This window comes from Tachysurus vachellii, chromosome 7 (assembly GCF_030014155.1).
Source record: "Tachysurus vachellii isolate PV-2020 chromosome 7, HZAU_Pvac_v1, whole genome shotgun sequence".
In the NCBI taxonomy this organism is placed as follows: Eukaryota; Metazoa; Chordata; class Actinopteri; order Siluriformes; family Bagridae; genus Tachysurus; species Tachysurus vachellii.
In genome coordinates this window covers 10,304,996-10,326,053 of record NC_083466.1, presented here as the reverse complement: position 1 = coordinate 10,326,053, position 21,058 = coordinate 10,304,996, and the positions used below count along the sequence as shown (strand labels likewise).

Below are 21,058 nucleotides of genomic sequence, written 5' to 3'. Positions count from 1 at the left end.
GTTGTAAAATAAGGGAAGCCCAAATGAGAATCAGGTTTCAATGATGAAAGCTGTAGTATCCACACGAAAGCAAAGCCTAATCAACCGTACTGCAGATAGATATACAATAAACAAGCATGATGATTGTCTGTCAAAGTTTTTGTGTTATTTACATGTTTGTGGAATGTAACAATATGAATATGAATGGTGCATGTGGAATAGCACCGACAGTAAGAGTATAAGGAGCATGGTAGAAATGTTGGCATTTAAAAACAAAACAAAACTCTGTTTTAGCTGTATATGAAGCCTGTGTGTGACCACATGCCTGTAGATCCATGACAACGAAGAGTACCACAAGCGCCTGAACGAGGATAACCTGATGCATACACCGGAGTTTGTGATCAAGCCTCGCTCACACACTGTGTGGGAAAAACAATGTGTGCGGCTGCACTGCACGGTTACAGGATGGCCTGAGCCCCGGATTGTGTGGTGAGCACACACACACACAATAACACACACACACACACACACACAATAAGACACACAAACACTCACACACATACACACACACACACACACCATCAGCAGCATTGTATTACTGGCATACAGGTAAAAGATTATGCAGCTTATTTTGTAAGTTTTATATTTACAATATTTCTTATTTTGGTTTAGATAATCATGCTAATTAAAAAATATTTTAAATTAATATATTTGCTAAAAACATCTGATAATATAACAAGATTATTTAAAGCATGATATGAGCATAAAAAAATCTGAAATCGGTTTAATTGCCTTATGTTTGGTTTATTGTTAACTGGAATGAAAATATATATAAAAATACTAACAAAATGTGACTTAATTCAAGGTATTTCAACATAACTTCAGCATGATTTTGTTCTAATACTTATTTTGAAGTATTTTTTAAGTAATATAATTTTTAGTGCCTCTGTTTCTCAAGATTCTTCTCCATCTCTTCACTCTATTGTGATTTTATCAATCAGGTACAAGAACAATGTTAGCATTGACCCAATGGCTCATCCAGGAAAGTACAAATTAGTGAGCAGCTACAATGTTCACTCTCTGGAAATTAACAGGTACTCACACTCATAAAGCCCTGCACTCACACACATACACACACACACACACACACACACACACACATACTATACAATCCACACCTGTTAGTTTCAGTCATTTTATTATATCCAAATATCCAAACATCATCTAGGAACTACAGTACATGAAACCTCTCGCAGCATGAAACTTGAGCAAATTGATGAAAAAATCAGCTGTGATATATAGTTGTAAATTTCTTTTGTCCAAAAAGTAATCAGAGTCTTTCATAGTTCATAGTTCATAGTTCATGCTAATGCCGACACATGATCCAAACTTTCCTCTGTCAGTTTGCCATAACCTAAGGGACACCTAAATAAAGCCATGCATCATTGACATTCCTTCCTTCTTAGCCTTGGTATCTCTTTGTCTCACATACAAGTCTACACACTCGTACACACAGTCAATAAATAAACAAGGAATAATAAGGATAGAACTGTACTTTGACTATATTCAGCTTTCATACTTTCACATTCTAGATAAACCGGAGCCATAGTTCATGGGCTACATGATAGTTTACTGTGCTGGTAATTTATCTGGCCCTGGTGTGGTGATATCACTGCTTGTGGTCTATTTTTGTCCTTGAACATTAATTTTGGAACCACTGGCTTCCGGTAGCTGCACGCATCAGAGATACATGGTAGGCATGCAACGTCCTCAATGATTTACAGTGCATTAATTCATGTGTGCTTGCTAGAGGTCCATGTGATGCTACTGTCTGTGTGTGAATGTCACATGTATTTCTGTCATTGTAGATGTGACTTTGATGACACTGCCCAGTATCGTGTGTCTGCCATGAACAGCAAGGGGGAGCTTTCAGCTTTTGCCTCTGTCGTGGTTAAAAGTATGTCAAAAATGATCTTCTTGTTAGCTAGTAAATGTAGCTATGTCAAACATTTCCTGAGATAAATGTATAAATGAATGCAACATTTAATCAACTCAATTTTACAAACAGTACTTTGAAAATCTTTTATTTCTTTCTTATGTACTGCATTTTATATAAAAATATATTTTGGAAAATATTTAAGATTTCTTCTAATTGGTTTGATATTTAGGATTCAAAGGTGAAGTTGATGAGTCTCTCCCAACTCCCAAAATCTGTAAGTTTCCAGTGATTGAGTGTTATTTTTGTCTTAACTTAATACAGCTTGTTTTAAAGATGTGCATTATGTGAAGGAGAAGTACAGCAGTCAGACAAAGGCTAATGTTACTAATGCTAACAGTTGTTTTGTTTCCCATGTACTGGGCACAGATAAGAGGTGGTCCGGCTCTGAAGGTAACCAGGTTAAAGGTTTTTGTGTTCTGTTCTTTAAGCATTGCATGTCCTCACCTGTCAATATTGCATGGTCACTAGGTCTCAAACCATGGTTTGTTTCAAACTTGGAGTTGGCGTAAATTAGACGCTGAGAGTTTTGGTTCTGTGTCTACAGAAATATTGATGTTTTTCAGAACTAGCCATTACAAGTTCTTTTCCAAAGAAAACTCTATAGTGTTCTTCAGCATGCAGATTAAACTCAAGGCTGGGAGTAGTACATCTAAACAGTGATTTCACAATAGAGAGCCATTTTTCATGAAGCCAAGCTGCCATCAGATGATAGTATAGCTTTCAGTATGAAGACCTGAACAAGCAGCAGTGCCTGTGCATTACAGATGCTATCGTGCAGCTCTGCTCATTCTACACAATCAGAAATAACCCATAACCTACATTATAAACTTGCCTCATCATGCTAACTAGATAAAATATCTAACTATCTGGTTGAAGGACAAAACAATGCTCCACTTTTATCTCATTTTTTTGCTGCTCAGGACCAGATCACCGAATGACTGTAGTAGCTTTCACCGAGGCTCGGCACATCTCCACAGCTGACACATGCTAACCAGCTAACATTAGCTAGCTAGATAAAATGTGGGGTAGAGAGAAAAAGTAAAAATACTAGTTTCTGAATCTGTGGTCTCATGGTATTTTGTTATTTAATTAGTGTATTCTGTTCTCCAGTATGTAACAAAAATCTACAATATGTTTATTAATATCTGCAAACAGCATTTTTGAATTGTATTAATTTTTATCTCCTTGATAAGGAGATGGCAGGAATTAGTGTTAAATCTATAATGACCTCAGAAAATACACTGAACTATAAGCCGCTCAGGACTTCTTGGTTGCACAATTCCACTTGACTACAAACTGTTGTAGCAAAGACGTTATTTACACTTACATTATTTTCTGTTCAATGTCACCCAAATGAGGATGGGTTCCCTTTTGAGTCTGGGTGCTCTCATATCATCTCAGGAACTTTTTGCTTGCTACTGCTGCCTTATTCTTGCTCATTAGGGATTGAATTAAAAAATTCTAAATTTTTAAATTTCTGTGAAGCTGCATTGGGACAATGTTCATTATGCCATATGACTGATATCTCCAGAAAGCATGCAATTTTCCAAAGGGCAGCTATTGCTGTGCATATTAAATATTAAAATACCCTCGTGTAATCTTGAGTTAGAAGGAAACTGGAGAATCAAAAGGAAACCCATGCAGATACAAGGAAAAGATGTAGCCATAAAGTAATCCAAGCTTAGAACAGACCCAGGTACCATTAATCTGCAAGGCAGCAATGTTTCTTGCTGTGTAAAGCATGCTGCCCACCACTAGGGTTAATAAAATAAATGTAATGCATTTTTCCCAGTTTCTTACTTATTTGGAACAGCTGTTATGTAGCTAATTTTATCAAACAATTAAATTATTTAAAATGACAGTAATTTATACACAGAATACACTGATTAAATAAAGCGATATCTATTTAAACTCATTTGAGGGCAATAAAGACTGAATTTATGTAAAAATCTTCAATGTAACTTTTACTTCCTGTCTATACTAATGTTTATGCTAACTATTATTGTGCAAAATTTAACATAATTTACATGTCACTTTTGCTTTGCACAGGTAACATTCACCAAGTCTGATGTGGAGCACTCTCTCATCTATCAGTGTTCTATTCTGTGGATCTCAGTATATTGCTCATCTAGAGATCAACCTACACTAAGTTCTTATTTATTTGTGTGTCTTAGTGCCCTGCCTGGAGTATGGAGTGACTTTTGAAACACATATTGTAGAGAAGTTTGGTGTGTCTTTTGGACGTGAGGGTGAGACGATGAGTCTGGGCTGCTCTGTTATCATTTATCCATCACTGCAACGCTTCCAGCCTGAGATTGAATGGTACAGAGATGGTGAGTAAAGAAACTTTCAATTGAACAAAAAATGATCACTTTCCATTTTAAAATTAAAAAAATAGTTTAATGTTTTAATCTATTTCATTGATGGCTTATGGATTGATTTCATTGATGTGTGTGTGTGTTAGATAAGTTGCTGGTGACATCTAAGTGGGTTCAGATGCACTGGAGTGGAGAAAGAGCTACGCTTACACTCACACACCTGAATAAAGAAGACGAGGGGCTTTACACTCTTCGTGTCATCACAAAGTCAGGCTATGAGACACACTCAGCCTACGTCTTTGTCCGAGGTAACGTTTGGCCTAATACAAGAGGAGAGGAATAATTAACATTTAACAAAACACTTTTCCATATATAGTAAATCAGCCAAGAGATGTTTGGTGTCTGTGGTCATCTTTAGCTTTACCCTAGAGCAATGAATAATTAAGATCAAGTTACAAGTATAGTACTCCTGAGAATGTTCTCTATGGTTCCAGTGTAGAGAGTAGTGAGGATAGATTCCTCAGTAATTGAGACACAATTTTGTGGCTAGGTAAATGGTATTGGGAGTTCAGGCGTGTTAAAATCCAATAGATAGTGATCACCACAGTCTACAATCACCTCAAAAGTCAAAATGTTTTGTGAGCAATTATGCCACAATCTGCTGAACCCCAGCATTTCACAGCATTGAGTCATCAACATATTTATATAACATGAACTAAACTGTCCAAGTGTGAACCATTGTGGTCTAAGTACAGTAACTACAGACCGGTATCACCTCTCTCGTTTCTTTCAAAAATTCTTGAACGCATTGTCTTTAATCAACTGTCTGTCTATCTCTCACAGAACAACCTCCAAGACCCCAACCAGTCTGGCTTTAAAGCAGCTCATTCCACAGAGACAGCCCTTTTAGATGTCTCTGAGAAACTACATGCTGCTAGATCAGCCAATCTCTCATCCGTCCTTATCCTCCTTAACCTTTCAGCAGCGTTTGATACGGTTAACCATAAGACTCTCTTAGCCACCCTCAGGAGTCTTGGGATATGCGGATCAGTTTGGGAATGGTTCGCTTCCTACCTGGAAGGACGCTCATATCAGGTAACATGGAGGGGAGTGACATCTGCTCCACGCAGACTCTCCACTGGCGTCCCACAAGGCTCAGTACTTGGTCCTCTTCTTTTCTCCCTGTATACTCACTCTCTTGGTGAAGTTATTTCCTCACATGGGTTCTCTTACCACTGCTATGCTGATGATACACAACTTATCTTCTCTTTCCCACCCGCAGATGCCACAGCTTCTGACCGGATCTCTGCATGTCTGGCAGAAATTTCATCATGGATGACTGCTCATCAGTTAAAGCTTAATCCTAGCAAAACTGAGCTGCTCTTCATCCCAGGTGATTCATCCCCAGGTCATGATCTTGCTATATCCTTGCACAACGATCTGATCTCCCCTTCAGCCACAGCTCGCAACCTTGGGGTAACCATGGACAATCAACTGTCCTTTTCCTCTCATGTTGCTAATGTGACTCGCTCATGTCGGTTTCTTCTCTACAACATTAGAAGGATTCGACCATTTCTGTCCACACAGGCTGCTCAGGTACTTGTTCAGTCTCTTGTCATTTCTAGACTGGATTACTGCAATGCACTGCTGGCAGGTCTACCTATGAACGCAATCCGTCCTCTGCAAATGATCCAAAATGCAGCTGCCCGGCTTGTTTTCAACCTGCCAAAGTTCTCTCATACCACCCCGCTGCTGCGATCCCTCCACTGGCTTCCGGTAGCTGCACGCATCAGATTCAAAACACTGATGCTGGCCTACAAAGCCAAAAATGGACCAGCTCCCTCTTACCTCAAAGCCCTCATCACTCCTCGCACTGCACCCCGCACCCTCCGATCTACCAGCACTGCTCGACTGGTTCCACCATCTCTCAGGGTAAGAGGCAAGTATACTACAAGACTCTTCTCTGTACTGGCACCAAGGTGGTGGAACGATCTTCCCCTAGAGGTCCGGACAGCTGAGTCACTGGCTATTTTCAAGCGGCGGTTGAAGACCTACTTATTCAGGAAACACTTCAACTAGCACTTCTTTCATTATCTTTTGCATTTAAATAAAAAAAAAAAAAAAAAAAAAAAAAAAAAACACACCTTTGACACTTTCATTGTAACTTTGAACAAATGTTTTAAACTCATGGTATCTTAAGTATGTAACTTAGTGATCCAGCATTAATGTATTCAATGTTAGAGATTTAAGCACTTATGTACGTCGCTCTGGATAAGGGCGTCTGCCAAATGCTGAAAAAAAAAAAAAAAAAAAAAAAAAGTACACATACACAACCTTGAAGGGGACCATTGTTCCGTGTGACAGTACTAGAAGCTATTTTGCTAATCTTGGTTGACTGAAATCTGAGGTCCAGGATACATTTACAGCAAATGCTCATGACCAGCAGGCTCTTGATCAAATCTGGTGGAACGAATGTGTTGAATTCTGTGCTAAAGACTACAAACATATACATTTTCTTTTTGTCTAGATGGGTAGAGATCAATTTTAGGTGGTAATATCTACAAACATGTTAACCATATATATTGTTTACGTCCAATATCCATAGTTTGAGTGCTAATACATCTATAGTTGGTCCACTGAGGTGGGAACACTGATGTATGTGTGTTGTGTTTCATACTGGCCTTTTGCTGCAAGATATGATGTCTATGTGTGAATAGTCATTGAAAAAGGACATAGCTATATTTCACACTGTGATGTTGGTGGTCTTGAAGGATGCAGGAAGAACAGCTTAGAAAATATTAACAATTCCTTGTGAATACTGAATCTGAATAGTGATTCCTGATATTAACTGGGAACAAATAGAGGATAGTTGGCTTACCTAGCTGGCTGTGGACAAACAGATAAGACATAGTCCTCCATGCTGGCTATACAAACTGTTGTAGAAAGGACATTGTTTACATTTACATAATGTACTGTCAAGCGCCGCCCAAATGAGGATGGGTTTCCTTTTGAGTCTGGTTCTTCTCAAAGTTTCTTCCTCATAACATCTTGGGGAGTATTTCATTGCCAAAATAGTCTCAGGCTTGCTTAATTATGATAGAGGTTAGAGATAAATAGTAATTTAATCCACATGTGAATTTTGAGTCTGAGTAATGGCAAGTGGTCTTCCATGCATATATGTCTCTTTAACAACCTTGACAGTTTTCAGCTTGCTTTTATACTTTTGACATATACAGCATATTTTAAGGTTGTACAGTAAAGTGTGTGCTTTAGACAGTATTACAGTTGTGTATATAGTACAGTGTGGACTTTATACATGTTCAGTGCTAATAACTTTGTGATTTGTCTTCTATGTCAATGTCATAATGTAATCTATCTGCTCTCATTGGACATAGATCATACAACAATAACATTGCCCCTTCCCACACACACACACACACACACACACACACACACACACACACACACACACACACACACACACACACAATGACTCATGCAGCTGTGGAAAAATTGATGGCAGGCTCTTTGTTGTCTCCCATTTAGCACCATGACCTCATATTAGTCTAAAATCTGAGATTAAAAGCAGAATTGGCCTGTCCTTCATTTCTGAGTCTGTAGGTATCAAAGCTTTGGTTCTGTTCTTAAGCCCATACCATTAAACATAAAGATAAACATGTATATACTGTAACACATGACTCGTGAAAAGTTGTGTACAATCTGGGCTTTAAATAATCATAAAGCAAGGAATTAAAGATTGTGTGGAGTGATAGACCTTGTGTTTATGAGTGGGGGCTTGAGCCTCTCTTAGGTCTCAGGTTTCGTTCTAATTTTATACCTGTCTGCTGAAAGTGTGCAACAGCTCAAGTTAAGTAGAAATCAGAACCTCAGAGAGGAATGTCCTTTAAATATTTTCTTAATCTTACAGTACAAGGATTTCAGAACCACATAATATAGTAAAATGTAATATTCTATTATGTCTCCAACAACAATTTAAAAGGAAACATCAAGTTGACACACAGTAAAATCACCAGTGTTAAGTCAACATATATATGGTGATAATTCATCTTAAATCAAAATTGAGGCTAGCAAATTTAGAAAATATGATATAGCAAATATGAGTTTATACTGTTGACATGAATTTTGCATGATCTGAATGAATTTATGAAACTGTTCAAATTGATAACTGACCTGTGTGACTTTGCGTATTATAGACAGTGATGCAGAGGTTGCAGGGGCTCCTGGTGCTCCTCTGGATGTGTTTTGTCAAGAAGCTAATAAAGATTATGTCATTGTTACATGGAAACAGCCTGCTGTGGATGGAAGTAGCGCCGTACTGGGCTATTTTGTAGACAGGTATGTGTGTATAAATCTTAAAAAAAAAAAAGAAATTGACAAATATACATTAAATAAATACCTTTGCTTTGTATAAATTTTCTCTATGAGACACAAGACAAGTATTATGATAACCTCTAAACTTAGAGAGCTATTATTGTCATTCTAGCCATATATATGTATACTGTAGGATGAAATAGCATTCTCAAAGGCCTTGATTAACATTATAGAAAACATTTGAAATCATGAAGAAAGTTTTGGATTAGGTCTAAGATCTGAATTCTTCGGCTGTCGGAGCATAAGAGCTTCCCTTCTTCAACTGTCTATTGTTTTGGATTCACAAGGTGTGAAGTTGGCACGTCTCACTGGATTCAATGCAATGATACTCCAGTCAAGTTCGCCCGTTTTCCAGTTACTGGTCTCGTGGAAGGCCGCAGCTATATTTTCCGTGTGCGTGCAGTGAATAAGTGCGGCATGAGTCATCCTTCTCGGGTGTCAGAACCCGTGGCGGCCATGGACCCCGCTGACCGTGCTCGCAAAGGTGAGGATATACTAGCATGTACCACCCAGAGCTGACCTTCTTTACTATAAATTTAATGGAACAGTAAACCACAGTGTGGCATGCTGGTGATAATATCAATGATGTTCATGGAACAGAGTTTTACAGAAAAGCTTTAATTTGTTACAATATTCAAGATGCATAAAATTTAAATATTAGTATTAAAAAAAGGCAAGACATATTTTAATATGAAATTTTTCTCTAAATGTTTCTCTCTCTCTCTGTCTCTCATGTTCTGATTGAAGGAGCATCTGCACCTTGGACTGGCCAGATCATTGTTACTGAGGAAGAGCCTGTAGGTAAGCAGAAGCTTGTAATGTGCACTTTGTAAAGACATTTAAGAGGACAGAACAGTGACCAGTGGAGTTTGAGTGACATGTCTTGACTTTTCTGCCTCTTTTAGAGGGTGTGGTTCCTTGCAAACCTCGTGATCTCACAGTTATTGAGGCCACCAAAAACTATGTGGTGCTGAGCTGGAAGCCCCCAGGCGACAAGGGATATGAGGGTGTCATGTACTATGTTGAGAAGGTCCAAAATCCATACAACTGTATACTCCCACTTGAAATGCATTGGATGTATATTTTATTTTTGATATCTTACCAGCAAGAAGCTAAACGTGTAAATGCTTGCATTTTATAGTGTGTGTCCGGGACAGACAGTTGGCAACGTGTGAACACAGAGCTTCCAGTAAAGTCTCCACGTTTTGCTCTGTTTGACCTGTCTGAGGGGAAATCTTACTGCTTCCGTGTCCGTTGCTCCAACTCTGCTGGCGTCGGTGAACCTTCAGACCCCACAGAGCCCACTCAAGTGGGAGATAAACTGGGTATGGATTCTTGGATGGAAGGATGGGTGGATGGCTGGCTGGATGGATGGTTGGATGGATATCAAGCATTGAATAAAGATGCAAGACTAGACTTTACATTTTTGCATTTCACCAAAATGCTTTCAGATACTCTGTTCATCCAAAATTGTTGGTAATCTTAAGTTCTAAGAAATTATATTGAAAATTGAATTGTAACATCACAATTCAATGCAGTGAGTTTATTTTCTATTATAATTATAATAATAATAATAATAATAATAATAATAATAATAATAATTATTATTATTATTATTATTATTATTATTATTATTATTATTATTATTATTATTATTATTATTATTATTATATAAATTAAATATAAGTTTAATATAGTAAATATTAGTTTAATAATTCCACTTTCTCCACTCTCCAGATATTCCATCTGCCCCAGGCCGTGTAGTCCCCACCCGAAACACAGACACATCTGTTGTGGTTTCATGGGAGGCATCACGGGAAGCTAAAGAGCTGGTGGGCTACTACATTGAGACAAGCATTGCTGGAAGCAATGCTTGGGAGCCCTGCAATAATAAGCCTGTGAAAGCCACCAGGTAAACCTTCCATATTTACAGACAAGCACACAGAGATATGTATACTGTATGTATATTACACACAGGATTTTGATACACAAACCCCTTACTTTTTATCCATAGATTTGTGTGTCATGGCTTGACAACAGGTGAAAAGTATGTTTTCCGTGTGAGAGCAGTTAATGCTGCCGGAATCAGTGAGTTCTCACAGGAGTCAGAGGCTATTGAAGTTAAAGCTGCTATTGGTGAGTCAACTTTGAACTACAGTTAAGCTTGAAAAATGATTCTCATTTTTATACTCCCTACAACAAGGATTATACTGTATTATCTAAGATTGAAAGTCTTCTTGTTTTGTGGAGATCAATACGATACCACACCTTTCCAATAAATTTGCTTGTGCTCATCTTTTCATAAACATGTTTTCAGCTCTGTACACTCAGCAAATCTGTTCCTTTTATGCTCCACACCATTGTGCCGCTCTTTAACTTCTCACGTTTTCAACTGCACTTTGAAGCCACCCCACATACCCTGCAGCTCTGCCCTTGATTCTCCCAGAAGTGGAGGTTAGGACTTGTAGATTTCCTCTTGATTGGATCCTAAGTGACCCAACGTAGTGGTGACTACAAAACCAGTTCATCCGCACTCACACACACCCTCTTTTCAACCTTTCCGCTCTTTAGCACACACAACCATTTGCTCCACTATGGCACATCTCTTCCTCTCTTCCTTTACCCATAATGCCCCTCTTAACAAAACCACTCAGAAACTTAGTAGCTATGTTTGGCTTTGTGCTGAAGTGCATGATCAGTGTACTCTTGTGAAACACACATGGCAACATGATTATGATTTCTGTCCATGTTTTCTTTATTTTTTCTATGGCAATCAATCAAAGTTCTAAGTCTAACTTCAGATTTTGAACATATTCATAATATCATAACAAAGTATTAGCTACCTCACAAAACATGTATGTTCATTTCCAAAAAGAAAAAATCTATTATTATTCATATTAACTTGCATTTGATTTTTTAAGTCAAATGTATGTAGTCCAATTAAGTTTCTCAAAAGAAATCATTCAGTTTTGTTGCCAAACAACTGTGCTTTTTCATCAAGGATGGCACAAAGCATCATCCTTACCTGTTCAAATCCTTTTGCTGCACTTTTCTCTGTCAGTATCTCTGCCTAATCTAATAGCATTCATAATCTTGACTCATTCTCAACTTCTTTCATGTTCCCTTTTTTCATTAAAGGTGCCCTTCCACACAAAACCGTTTTTACTTGTATTTTTTGATATGTGTTAGGTCCATATGTGTTTGTGTTGTGTCGTGAATGTGAAAATGAACTGCTACCTCCCCGGTCAGTTCTAGCCACTTAAAAGAAATAAGCGGAGAAATCAGGTCAGTTGGAAAAGCTGCTCAGTGATTGAGCTCATTACTATTCATGAGCTCTCCCACTTGAGACCGTGCCCCCAGAATTCGTGTAGCTCAGTGAGTTTCCTATACGGCAAGGATGGCTGAACGTTACCACAAAAGTAATGAAATACGTGTGGCAGGGCACCTTTAATTGCTTTCTGCTATTCTCTTGTGGCTTGTCCACTTTCAGATGTCACTCTTCAGCCATCTTGTCTTCATTTTTTCTTCATAAATGAAGACTTGTTGTTGTTCTGTCTTTCTTTAGATTACCTCTTTTTGTTGTAACTGATTATGTTCATTGAACTTTGTTAATAGTGTTGTGTTTCTAGAAATTTTGACAAGACTATGCTGTGCATGTATACTGAAATTTGAAAGAATAATAAAAACAAGTAAATACTACATATGAACATGCATGCAGAACTACTGTTTGTATAAAGCTTGGGTTAATCTGTTCATTTCTGTGACTTCTACTGAGATCACTTTTTATTTTGTCTCTTGCTGTTCCTGGCTAAACACTTTAGGGGGCGGTATTCCTCATGGTGTGTTTCTGGAGTCAGGGGGTAACACAGTTGGACTAACCCAGCACAGGCCAGGGAAGGAGGGCAGGCATGTGACCCCTGGCTCCCCTGCTACCACACAGCTAACTTCCCTAGCTAGTTTTAGCAAGAGGACTAATAGTGCAGGCCATCTGGGTCCTCCAAGTGCACTAAGTAAAGGCAAAGGGGGGAAGAGATGCAATGTAACCTGGGCTCCTGATCCCAGCTGTGAGTTTTATACTCAATCTGGCACTAATGCAGACCCCAAAATGGCCAGTGAAACTGGCACCAGTTCGAACATCAAAGTGCCCAAAGAATCTTGTAGTAATTTAAAGAACAATACAGGCTGTAAACATGACACAAATTCAGTAACTAAATTAGAACCTAAACCTGGCAGCAATTTAGACATTACAATGGGCACTGCACTTGGAAACAATACAGACACCAATTCAAATGCTAACACAAACACTTCAAGGCCCACGGCTGAGCAGGTTCCTAATCACTCTGCTGATAGAGTAATGCAACACATAACCGGACCGGCAAGTGAAGTACAGGAAAAATGTAAGTCCTCAATAGACTCTTCCTCGGAGCAAGAGAGAAAAAAGGAAAACGGAAATGGGCGCAGAGGTTCAGGTGAGGAGACGAAGTGAAAATTAACTTCCACTCAGTACTGTCTCTGGATGGCCACATATCTTCGGAGCTGAAATATTTTTCTTTGTTCTTCCTGTGTTAATTCTTCACACCAACATAAAACATGTTTTTTTCATGTATATATACAATTGATATAAAATATTGGAATAAAATTGGCAAACAATTATCCTATAATACACACCAAGGCTGTTGCATTAGTTAATATTTCACTTAATATTACTTTGCAATATATACCAATCAGTCATAACATTAAAACCACCTGCCTAATATTGTGTAGGTCCCCCTAGAGGCATGAACTGCACAAGATGAAGGTGCGATGTGCTACCTGGAAGACATAAACAACAGGTCCTTTAAGCCCTGTAAGTTTTGAGGTGGGCCTTCTATGGATTAGAACTGTTTGTCCTGCACATCCCACAGATGCTCGATCAGACTGTGATCTGTGAGTTAGTGTGGTAGGGTGCATAATCCTGTTGAAATAGGACACTGCCATTAGGGATTACCAGTGCAATGTAAGTATGTACTTACATTGCACTGCAACAAAGTTCAGGTACAGTAGGTGGTACATGTCCCAGCAGAGCACTGCCCAGTGCATCACACTGCACAACCATCTCTTCTTCAGTTAAGCGACACAAATGCACCCAGCCATCCAATAAGGCAAAAAAAAAAACAACCCCCAAGAACATGATTGATCAGAAAAGATCACATGACTCCATTGCTCCATTTGATGCTCTTGTGGCTATTGTAGGCACTTTCAGCAGTGGACAGGGGTCAGACTGGGCACTCTGACCAGTTTACATAGCTCTATACAAAGCAAGTTGTGATGCAGTGTTGAACACTAAGGTTCTGGCATCTTTGTATCATAGCAATCTTTAACTTTTTTAAGTTTGTGCTACAGAAGCTCTTCTGTCACATTGGGCTAGACGGGCTAGCCATCACTCTCTAGGTGCATCATTGAAACTTGGTTTTCATGACCCTGTCACTGGTTATCCTTCCTTGGACCACATTTGGTAGGTACTAATTTCTGTATGTCAGGTGCAACACCTGTTATTTTGGAGTTGTTCTGACCCAGTCGTCTAGCCATCACAATTTGACCCTTGTTAGATTCTTGCCCATTTTTCCTGCTTACAGCACATCAACTTCTAAAACTGACTGTTCAATTACTGCTCCATATATCCCACCTCTTAACAGGTGCCAATGTGATGAGAAAATCAATGTTATTCACTTCACCTGTAAGTGGTTTTAATGTTATGTCTGTCATTAACTGCCAAGTTTTAATAAGTTAAGTACTGTTTGCTAAAGTTTTTCCGCACTTCATCATATTTATCACTGAGATAAAACACTTCAGAATACTGTGTTTTTTTAATTGTTACTATATGGATTGGTCCTTTTTTCCTCACAGCATTAAGTCAACAAGTTATAAGGCATATTTTTATGGAGCATATAATTAAATATTTTCCAAAGGTAAGTTTGACTGTGTAGTTTTGTTGTAGTTAGTATTTTTATTTTAAAACCCTTGATTATAACACTTTTCTTTGCATGTTTAGAGTCGGTTCCTTGCCACTTCCAGCTCTCAGTGCACTGGCCACCCTTACTACTTAATGAAAAAGGGTCCTGGTGTTTTTTGTTTGTTTGTTTGTTTGTTGTTTGTTTAAATACCACTTATTTTACTGTACTATTTTAAGTAAATTATTGACATGAGTTAACTGTGACATTCCGTGCTCTTTAGAAAAGTTACATATGTTGATATTTGGATATATGTTGTCAAATTTGACCACAGGTCTTAGAATACAGAATAAGTTTCGAAAAAGAATAAAATCTTTATTATTGTACCTTTATTATTGTACCAAAATCAAAATCTTTCTATATGACCGACTAAATTTCTTCCTCAAGGGAATCTTACGTGTCTCTGCTTAGACTAAGTTGTCAGCCTTTTTTTTGACTGTTCTATCAAATCCTAACTATAGTCCTTCATTAACCCAGCCTCCCCTGCTCCACCATTTGGCATTTCCGTGTTGGAGAGTGTAAGGGATTCTATGGTACTAGCCTGGAAGCAGCCAACATTTATTGGTGGTGCTGATATCGTTGGATATTTTGTGGATTACCGTGAGGTCATTGGTGGTGTACCTGGAAAATGGCATGAGGCTAACATTAAAGCAGTCAGTGAGAGAGCCTACAGGGTATGTATATTGATGTTCTTTTGGATTGAAGACCAAAAATGAAAAGACTGTAATTGAATCCTAATTCTCGCTTTATTTTCTCCACAGGTCTCTGATTTGAAGGAAAACATGCTCTACCAGTTCCAGGTTCGTGCTGCAAATATGGCTGGTGTTGGCTTACCATCTCTGCCTAGCCAGACCTTTAAATGTGAAGAGTGGACCATTGCTGTACCAGGTGATTGAGTGTGTGTGTGTGTGTGTGTGTGTGTGTGTGTGTGTGTGTGTGTGTGTGTGTGTGTGTGTGTGTGTGTGTGAGGCACATCATGATTAATTTAGGCACATCATGATAAAATTATGGTTTAATAATCATTAATTTTCCTGTACTGGAGTGTTTTATATTTATAAATCTACTTATGCTCAGGTCCCCCACATGACCTCCAAGTGCTGGAAGTACGTAAAGATTCTTTGGTGTTGCTCTGGAAACCACCAGTGTACGTAGGTCGTGATGAGGTCAATGGCTATTACATTGACATCAAGGAGGCTGATGCAGATTTTGAGAAATGGAGGGGAGTTAACGAGAAAGCTACAAGCAAAACATACATGAAGGTCTGTGCTAGCCTTCAAACTGACCGTAGGGGCATTGCTCTCAAACTTATTTACATCAAAATGATTTAAAAATTACATCAACTAGACAGCATATGAGTTGTAAAATTCAACAATTTCATCCACAGCAATGTTAAACAGACTGATGACATATGGCTGTCTTTAAAACATACCGCCACCATCGTGATTTGTGTTATGGTTTCGTCTTTAATTTTGACATTTAAAAGTATTTAATAATCTAAAAAAAATGTACTTATTCAGTAAGTTTTAAACCTACATGAGTTTTTTAAAAATTCAAACACTATTTGTAATAGGAAATCCAGTTAATGTTATTATTCAATGAATAGTACATAAGTATGCAATTTGATTGACGATTAATGAGAAAATGTGCCCAGTTTTGCTAGTTTAGCTATGCTAGTGCCGTGTGTCATGATAGTGATATTCCCCTGAGGCTTGTCTAAATGGAACATTTCAAATTATTAGCATACAAAACAAAAGAAGAGGAGATGTTGAGTTATTCTGGCTGCCCCATAGTTTGGAAACTCCTGGTGTAAACACTGTGTATAAGAGCAAGCTGACTGATGGTTTAACCTCCTGTTTCCAGATCAAGGACCTAAAAGAGGGAGTATCATATGTTTTCCGTGTACGGGCTCAGAACAAAGCTGGTGTTGGCAAAGCATCTGAAGAAACAGAACCAGTGTTGGCTGAGACTAAACCAGGTACAAAAAATCTTTCTTTGGGCCTCAGTAAACATGTTCTCAGATGCTAGCACAAACAAACACGATTATGTTATATAATGTATTGAAAACACCATGCAACAAAACAAAGCCAATAAGTTAAACGTTGTCACTACCTTACTTCTAAAGAAACCCTGAAAAAATTTGAAGACCCAACATGCAAAGCATTAAATCAAACACAAAGGTTGCTTTCTCATTTTTAGGTACTATGGAGTTGCTTGTGGATGTTGATGACGAAGGTGTGATTTCAATGAACTTTGAATGTCAGAATCTCACTGCTGAATCCAAGTTCATCTGGTCCAAGAATTATGAAGAAATGAAAGACACTAACCGTTTGACCATGGAGACCAAGGGCAACAAGTAAGTGTGTGCAGGTACTTCAGTCACCTTTTATGCTAAAATATTGATATATTATTATATAAGTATTTATTTTTCTTAGACAATGGGCTTAAATGCAGTGGCTTTTAAGAATTTCAAGAGATTTGCTCAGACATTTGAACGGCCACAATCATACCTATATCTCAGTAATATAAAAACAAAAAAGTAATCTTTTAATCTAACTTCTGCAGGTCCAAAGCCATCTTTAACTGTCCTTCTGAGGAAGATCTGGGCATCTACTCCTGTGCTGTTACACACACTGATGGAGCCTCCGCAAGCTACACCCTGACTGAGGAGGGTATGTTAACCTGTTGTGCAATCTTTAAACCTATAATCTCATGTTTTGAATAAACTAATCAAATGTGTATCCAATTTGCCTCCTATCTATTCAACCAAGAGACAGAAATTGCTTTATGTTTGTTTTTATGTTACACAACACCACTGTAAAGTTTTATATATTCATGTCAAGAGTGTATGTAAAACATTCTTACAGTCAGACTATTTGCAGAAGAGATTGGACAATAACAAATAGCACATCTGGAAACAATGAATAATCTGAGCACGTATCTCTTACTGTGCAAAAGATATTGCTTAGTCAATTGTGCATGTCTTTGCTCATTAATTACATTTGAGGGTCATTTTAATTGCAGGGAATAATATTTTGACCTGTAATAATAATATTCCTTTCATTGTTATGAGGTTGAGCTGAAACTGAACTGTGTTCATGTGTTATGACAGGCCTGAAGGAGCTGCTGAAGATCAGCCATGACCACAAATTCCCCAGTGAGTACTGAACATCATTCTGCCTTCAGAACTGCCTATCTTTCAGATCATGTTTCACGTTAGATTTATGTCCTTTGTGTATAACATGTATGTCTGGTTGATTCACAATGAGATCATATGCATAATGATCTACATTATCTAACTTGCTGAATCAAACCTGGTCTATCAAACTCTCACTTCTCATCTGTGTACCTTCTCTTTCCATTTTCTCTGTAGTTATTCCTCTGAAATCAGAGTTAGGTGTGCAGTTGTTAGAGAAGGGTAGGGTTCGCTTCTGGCTGCAGGCTGAGAAGATTTCTGCTAATGGCAAAGTTGAATACGTATTCAATGACAACTTGATCTCTCAGGGAGAGGTGAGCAGATATTTATGCACACACAATTTGATTCACTGGAGATTATTTTCTCATAAACAGGACATCAGACTTATCTGATTTATTTGGTTGAGGTAATCAGGTTGATTTTTAAATCAGTGCTATAAAAGTTATTTTGTTTGTATTCCAGAGTGTCTAATTGTCTGTTTCAGAAATATAAGATGAACTTTGATAAGAATACTGGAATTATTGAGATGTTTATGGAGTCACTGGTGAAAGAGGATGAAGGAACGTACACTTTCCAACTCCAGGATGGCAAAGCCACCAACCAGTCCAGCCTGGTGTTGATAGGAGATGGTACACACTCTCTCAGCCCATATTACACACACAAACTTCACAGCTTTATCAAATAAAGCAAATAAATCGGATTTATAATTTCTCTAAAATTTTTTTTTTTTTGCAGTTTTCAAACAATTGCAGAAAGAATCTGAGTTCCAGAGGAAAGAATGGCACAGAAAACAAGGTACAGTAAGCATTTGCTAGAGAGACAGAAAAACACAAGATAGGAATTTCTTTTCATGCAAGCTAGCAAGAATATAATTTATCTCTGGCAAGTCAAAAATTCTAAAATGTAGAATTGATGAAATGTATAGTAGAAGGAAGCAGGAAAATATGTGGCATTTGTGTTGTACAATAAGCTTCTAGCATTAGCACAAGTAGCACAATACACAAAGGGGATGTCCAAAAGAATTACATTGCTCAAATTGATATCATCTAAGAATCACAATGTAATCTTTGCTCAGTTAAAAGCGAAGAGCCTGTTAAAAGAGAGTGTTAGACTCCCAATATAACACAGAGATGGAGGACTCGAGTCATATGACTTGACTCGAGTCAGACTTAAGTCGCAAATTTGAGACTTGAGACTTGCTTGACAAATATTAAAAAAGACGACTTTGACTTGACATTCATGACTTGAGACTTACTTGTGACTTGCACATGTGTGACTTACTCCCACCTTTGCAATAACATTTTATGAATAATCATGTACCAATCCTTAATTAACATTTCCTTAAATATGAACTAGTAATAGATTAGGACACTATGTGTACTAATCACAGAGCTAAACTAAACTATGATGTGAGTCTTATGAATTCATATCTGAGTAACGACCTCCAGTATATGTTAGTCTGTTAGTAATGTAGAGGTAAAATAAATCAAACATGTACCATCTAAGACTAAACACTGGAAAATAATTTTACTCCTGTTTTCTATCACTGTTGTTAATAGATAGTAGTGAGTTCTAAATTAATAAATGTTAATGTATTATTTTCACCCTTGTGGTTGGAGCATCAGAGCCCCAGGTCCGATCCACTTAGAGCATGTAATAGCACTTCATTGGGATTGGAAGATAAATGGATGGAGAATAACAAAAAATGTGTTGTAGTTAAATCATTGGTGATTTTTATTAGTGCGTCTTTCTGTGTTCACTAAGGAAGATCAATGTAAAGTATAAAGCTAATCTAGCAACATCCAATGATGTTTGTGTACGCAGCTGCATATGACAAATGACATCCACAATGTTAAATGATGCACATTTAATTCATATTCTTTCTTGATCATTGCCTGATTTAGTTTTGATCCTGATTTAGTTCACCTCTATTTGTAAAGTAATACATTAATAATAATAATAATAATAATAATAATAATAATAATAATAATAATAATAATAATAATAATAATAATAATACTTTATTTATAAAGCACTTTTAAAACAGCTAAAGCTGAACACAAAGTGCTGTACATCATAAAATACAGATAATAAAATAATGAAATAGTAACAAAATAAAATAATAACAGCAATAATTCAGAATTAAATAAAAACCAGGGAATAGAAATGCCTTTTTAACCGGTTTTTAAATAAGGAAACAGTGGATACCTGTCTGATGTACAGAGGCAAGTTGTTCCATAGCCTAGGAGCAGCAACAGAGAAGGCACGGTCTCCTCTAAGCTTCCTCTTTGACCTTTTGGTGTCAAGAAACAATTGATCAGCTGACCTAAGTGAACGGGCAGGACTGTAGGGGTGAAGAAGTTCCGTAAAGTATGTCGGGGTCTGACCATTTAAATATTTAAAAACATTTAAAAGCACTTTAAACTGAACCCTATAATACACCGGCAGCCAGTGAAGTGATGCCAAAATTGGTGTTATATGGTCATACTTCCTTGAACCAGTCATAAGCCCACCTGTTTCTGGAATAAATATTAAATCAAATACATTTTACACTAAAATGTGTGGATTCATTTTGCATTACAGTTTTAAGTTCGTCAATTATTTAAGCAGGAAAAACTAGGAATAACTTAATTTTGTGCTTCGAAACGGTATTCTGGAATTCACTGTGCGTATGCGTTTATATGTGTGTTTAATCGCTCGCAGGTCCTCATTTTGTGGAGTATCTAAGTTACGAGGTCACAGCCGAGTGCCTTGTGAGACTGAAGTGCAAAGTGAGTGTTTTATTCAGTTCAGTTCAGCATATTTCCATGTATGGAACTATTCTGAGCTTGTGTGTGTGTGTGTGTGTTTCAAGGTGGGTAACATGAAGAAGGACTCTGTAGCATTGTGGTATAAGGATGGAAGAGAGATCAAAGCCAGTGAGAAACTAGACTTCGCTGAAGGAGTGTTGACACTGGAGATTACTAAGGTGAAACCTTTAGAAATCCTTTTTGATCATTTATTTCTTGTTCTTAAATGACACCATGGGTTTTAACTGAATTATGGATCCTGAATACATCATTCAAGTGGGAGAAACTTAATAATAATAATTATAATAATTCATAAAAATAATAGACTGTTCATCGAGGCATTCAACCAGTTTCGAATGAGTATAATTTATGTATGATGCACAGCAATAAAACTCTTC

At 37.6% G+C, this 21,058-nt stretch overlaps 1 protein-coding gene across 6 annotated transcripts in view; it reads left to right on the top strand.

Annotated features, from left to right (window-relative positions):
* The window catches only part of myom1b (myomesin 1b), a 32,308-nt gene that overhangs the window by 4,783 nt on the left and 6,467 nt on the right, over positions 1-21,058 (top strand). For 2 of the 6 annotated variants that reach the window (XM_060874184.1, XM_060874182.1), the window contains 27 exons: positions 311-468; positions 981-1,073; positions 1,848-1,936; positions 2,148-2,192; positions 2,345-2,368; positions 4,153-4,311; positions 4,443-4,604; positions 8,511-8,652; positions 8,976-9,172; positions 9,436-9,489; positions 9,594-9,718; positions 9,830-10,013; positions 10,426-10,600; positions 10,703-10,824; positions 12,510-13,157; positions 15,156-15,352; positions 15,440-15,566; positions 15,753-15,937; positions 16,539-16,653; positions 16,875-17,031; positions 17,241-17,347; positions 17,788-17,832; positions 18,049-18,185; positions 18,356-18,500; positions 18,607-18,666; positions 20,575-20,642; positions 20,726-20,839. In XM_060874184.1, the coding sequence (XP_060730167.1) occupies positions 359-468; positions 981-1,073; positions 1,848-1,936; positions 2,148-2,192; positions 2,345-2,368; positions 4,153-4,311; positions 4,443-4,604; positions 8,511-8,652; positions 8,976-9,172; positions 9,436-9,489; positions 9,594-9,718; positions 9,830-10,013; positions 10,426-10,600; positions 10,703-10,824; positions 12,510-13,157; positions 15,156-15,352; positions 15,440-15,566; positions 15,753-15,937; positions 16,539-16,653; positions 16,875-17,031; positions 17,241-17,347; positions 17,788-17,832; positions 18,049-18,185; positions 18,356-18,500; positions 18,607-18,666; positions 20,575-20,642; positions 20,726-20,839 (3,786 nt within the window). In that variant the 5' untranslated portion in view covers positions 311-358. The remainder of the gene's footprint in view (positions 1-310; positions 469-980; positions 1,074-1,847; positions 1,937-2,147; positions 2,193-2,344; positions 2,369-4,152; positions 4,312-4,442; positions 4,605-8,510; positions 8,653-8,975; positions 9,173-9,435; positions 9,490-9,593; positions 9,719-9,829; positions 10,014-10,425; positions 10,601-10,702; positions 10,825-12,509; positions 13,158-15,155; positions 15,353-15,439; positions 15,567-15,752; positions 15,938-16,538; positions 16,654-16,874; positions 17,032-17,240; positions 17,348-17,787; positions 17,833-18,048; positions 18,186-18,355; positions 18,501-18,606; positions 18,667-20,574; positions 20,643-20,725; positions 20,840-21,058) is intronic. The other 4 variants (XM_060874185.1, XM_060874187.1, XM_060874183.1 and 1 more) reach the window with 4 other exon arrangements.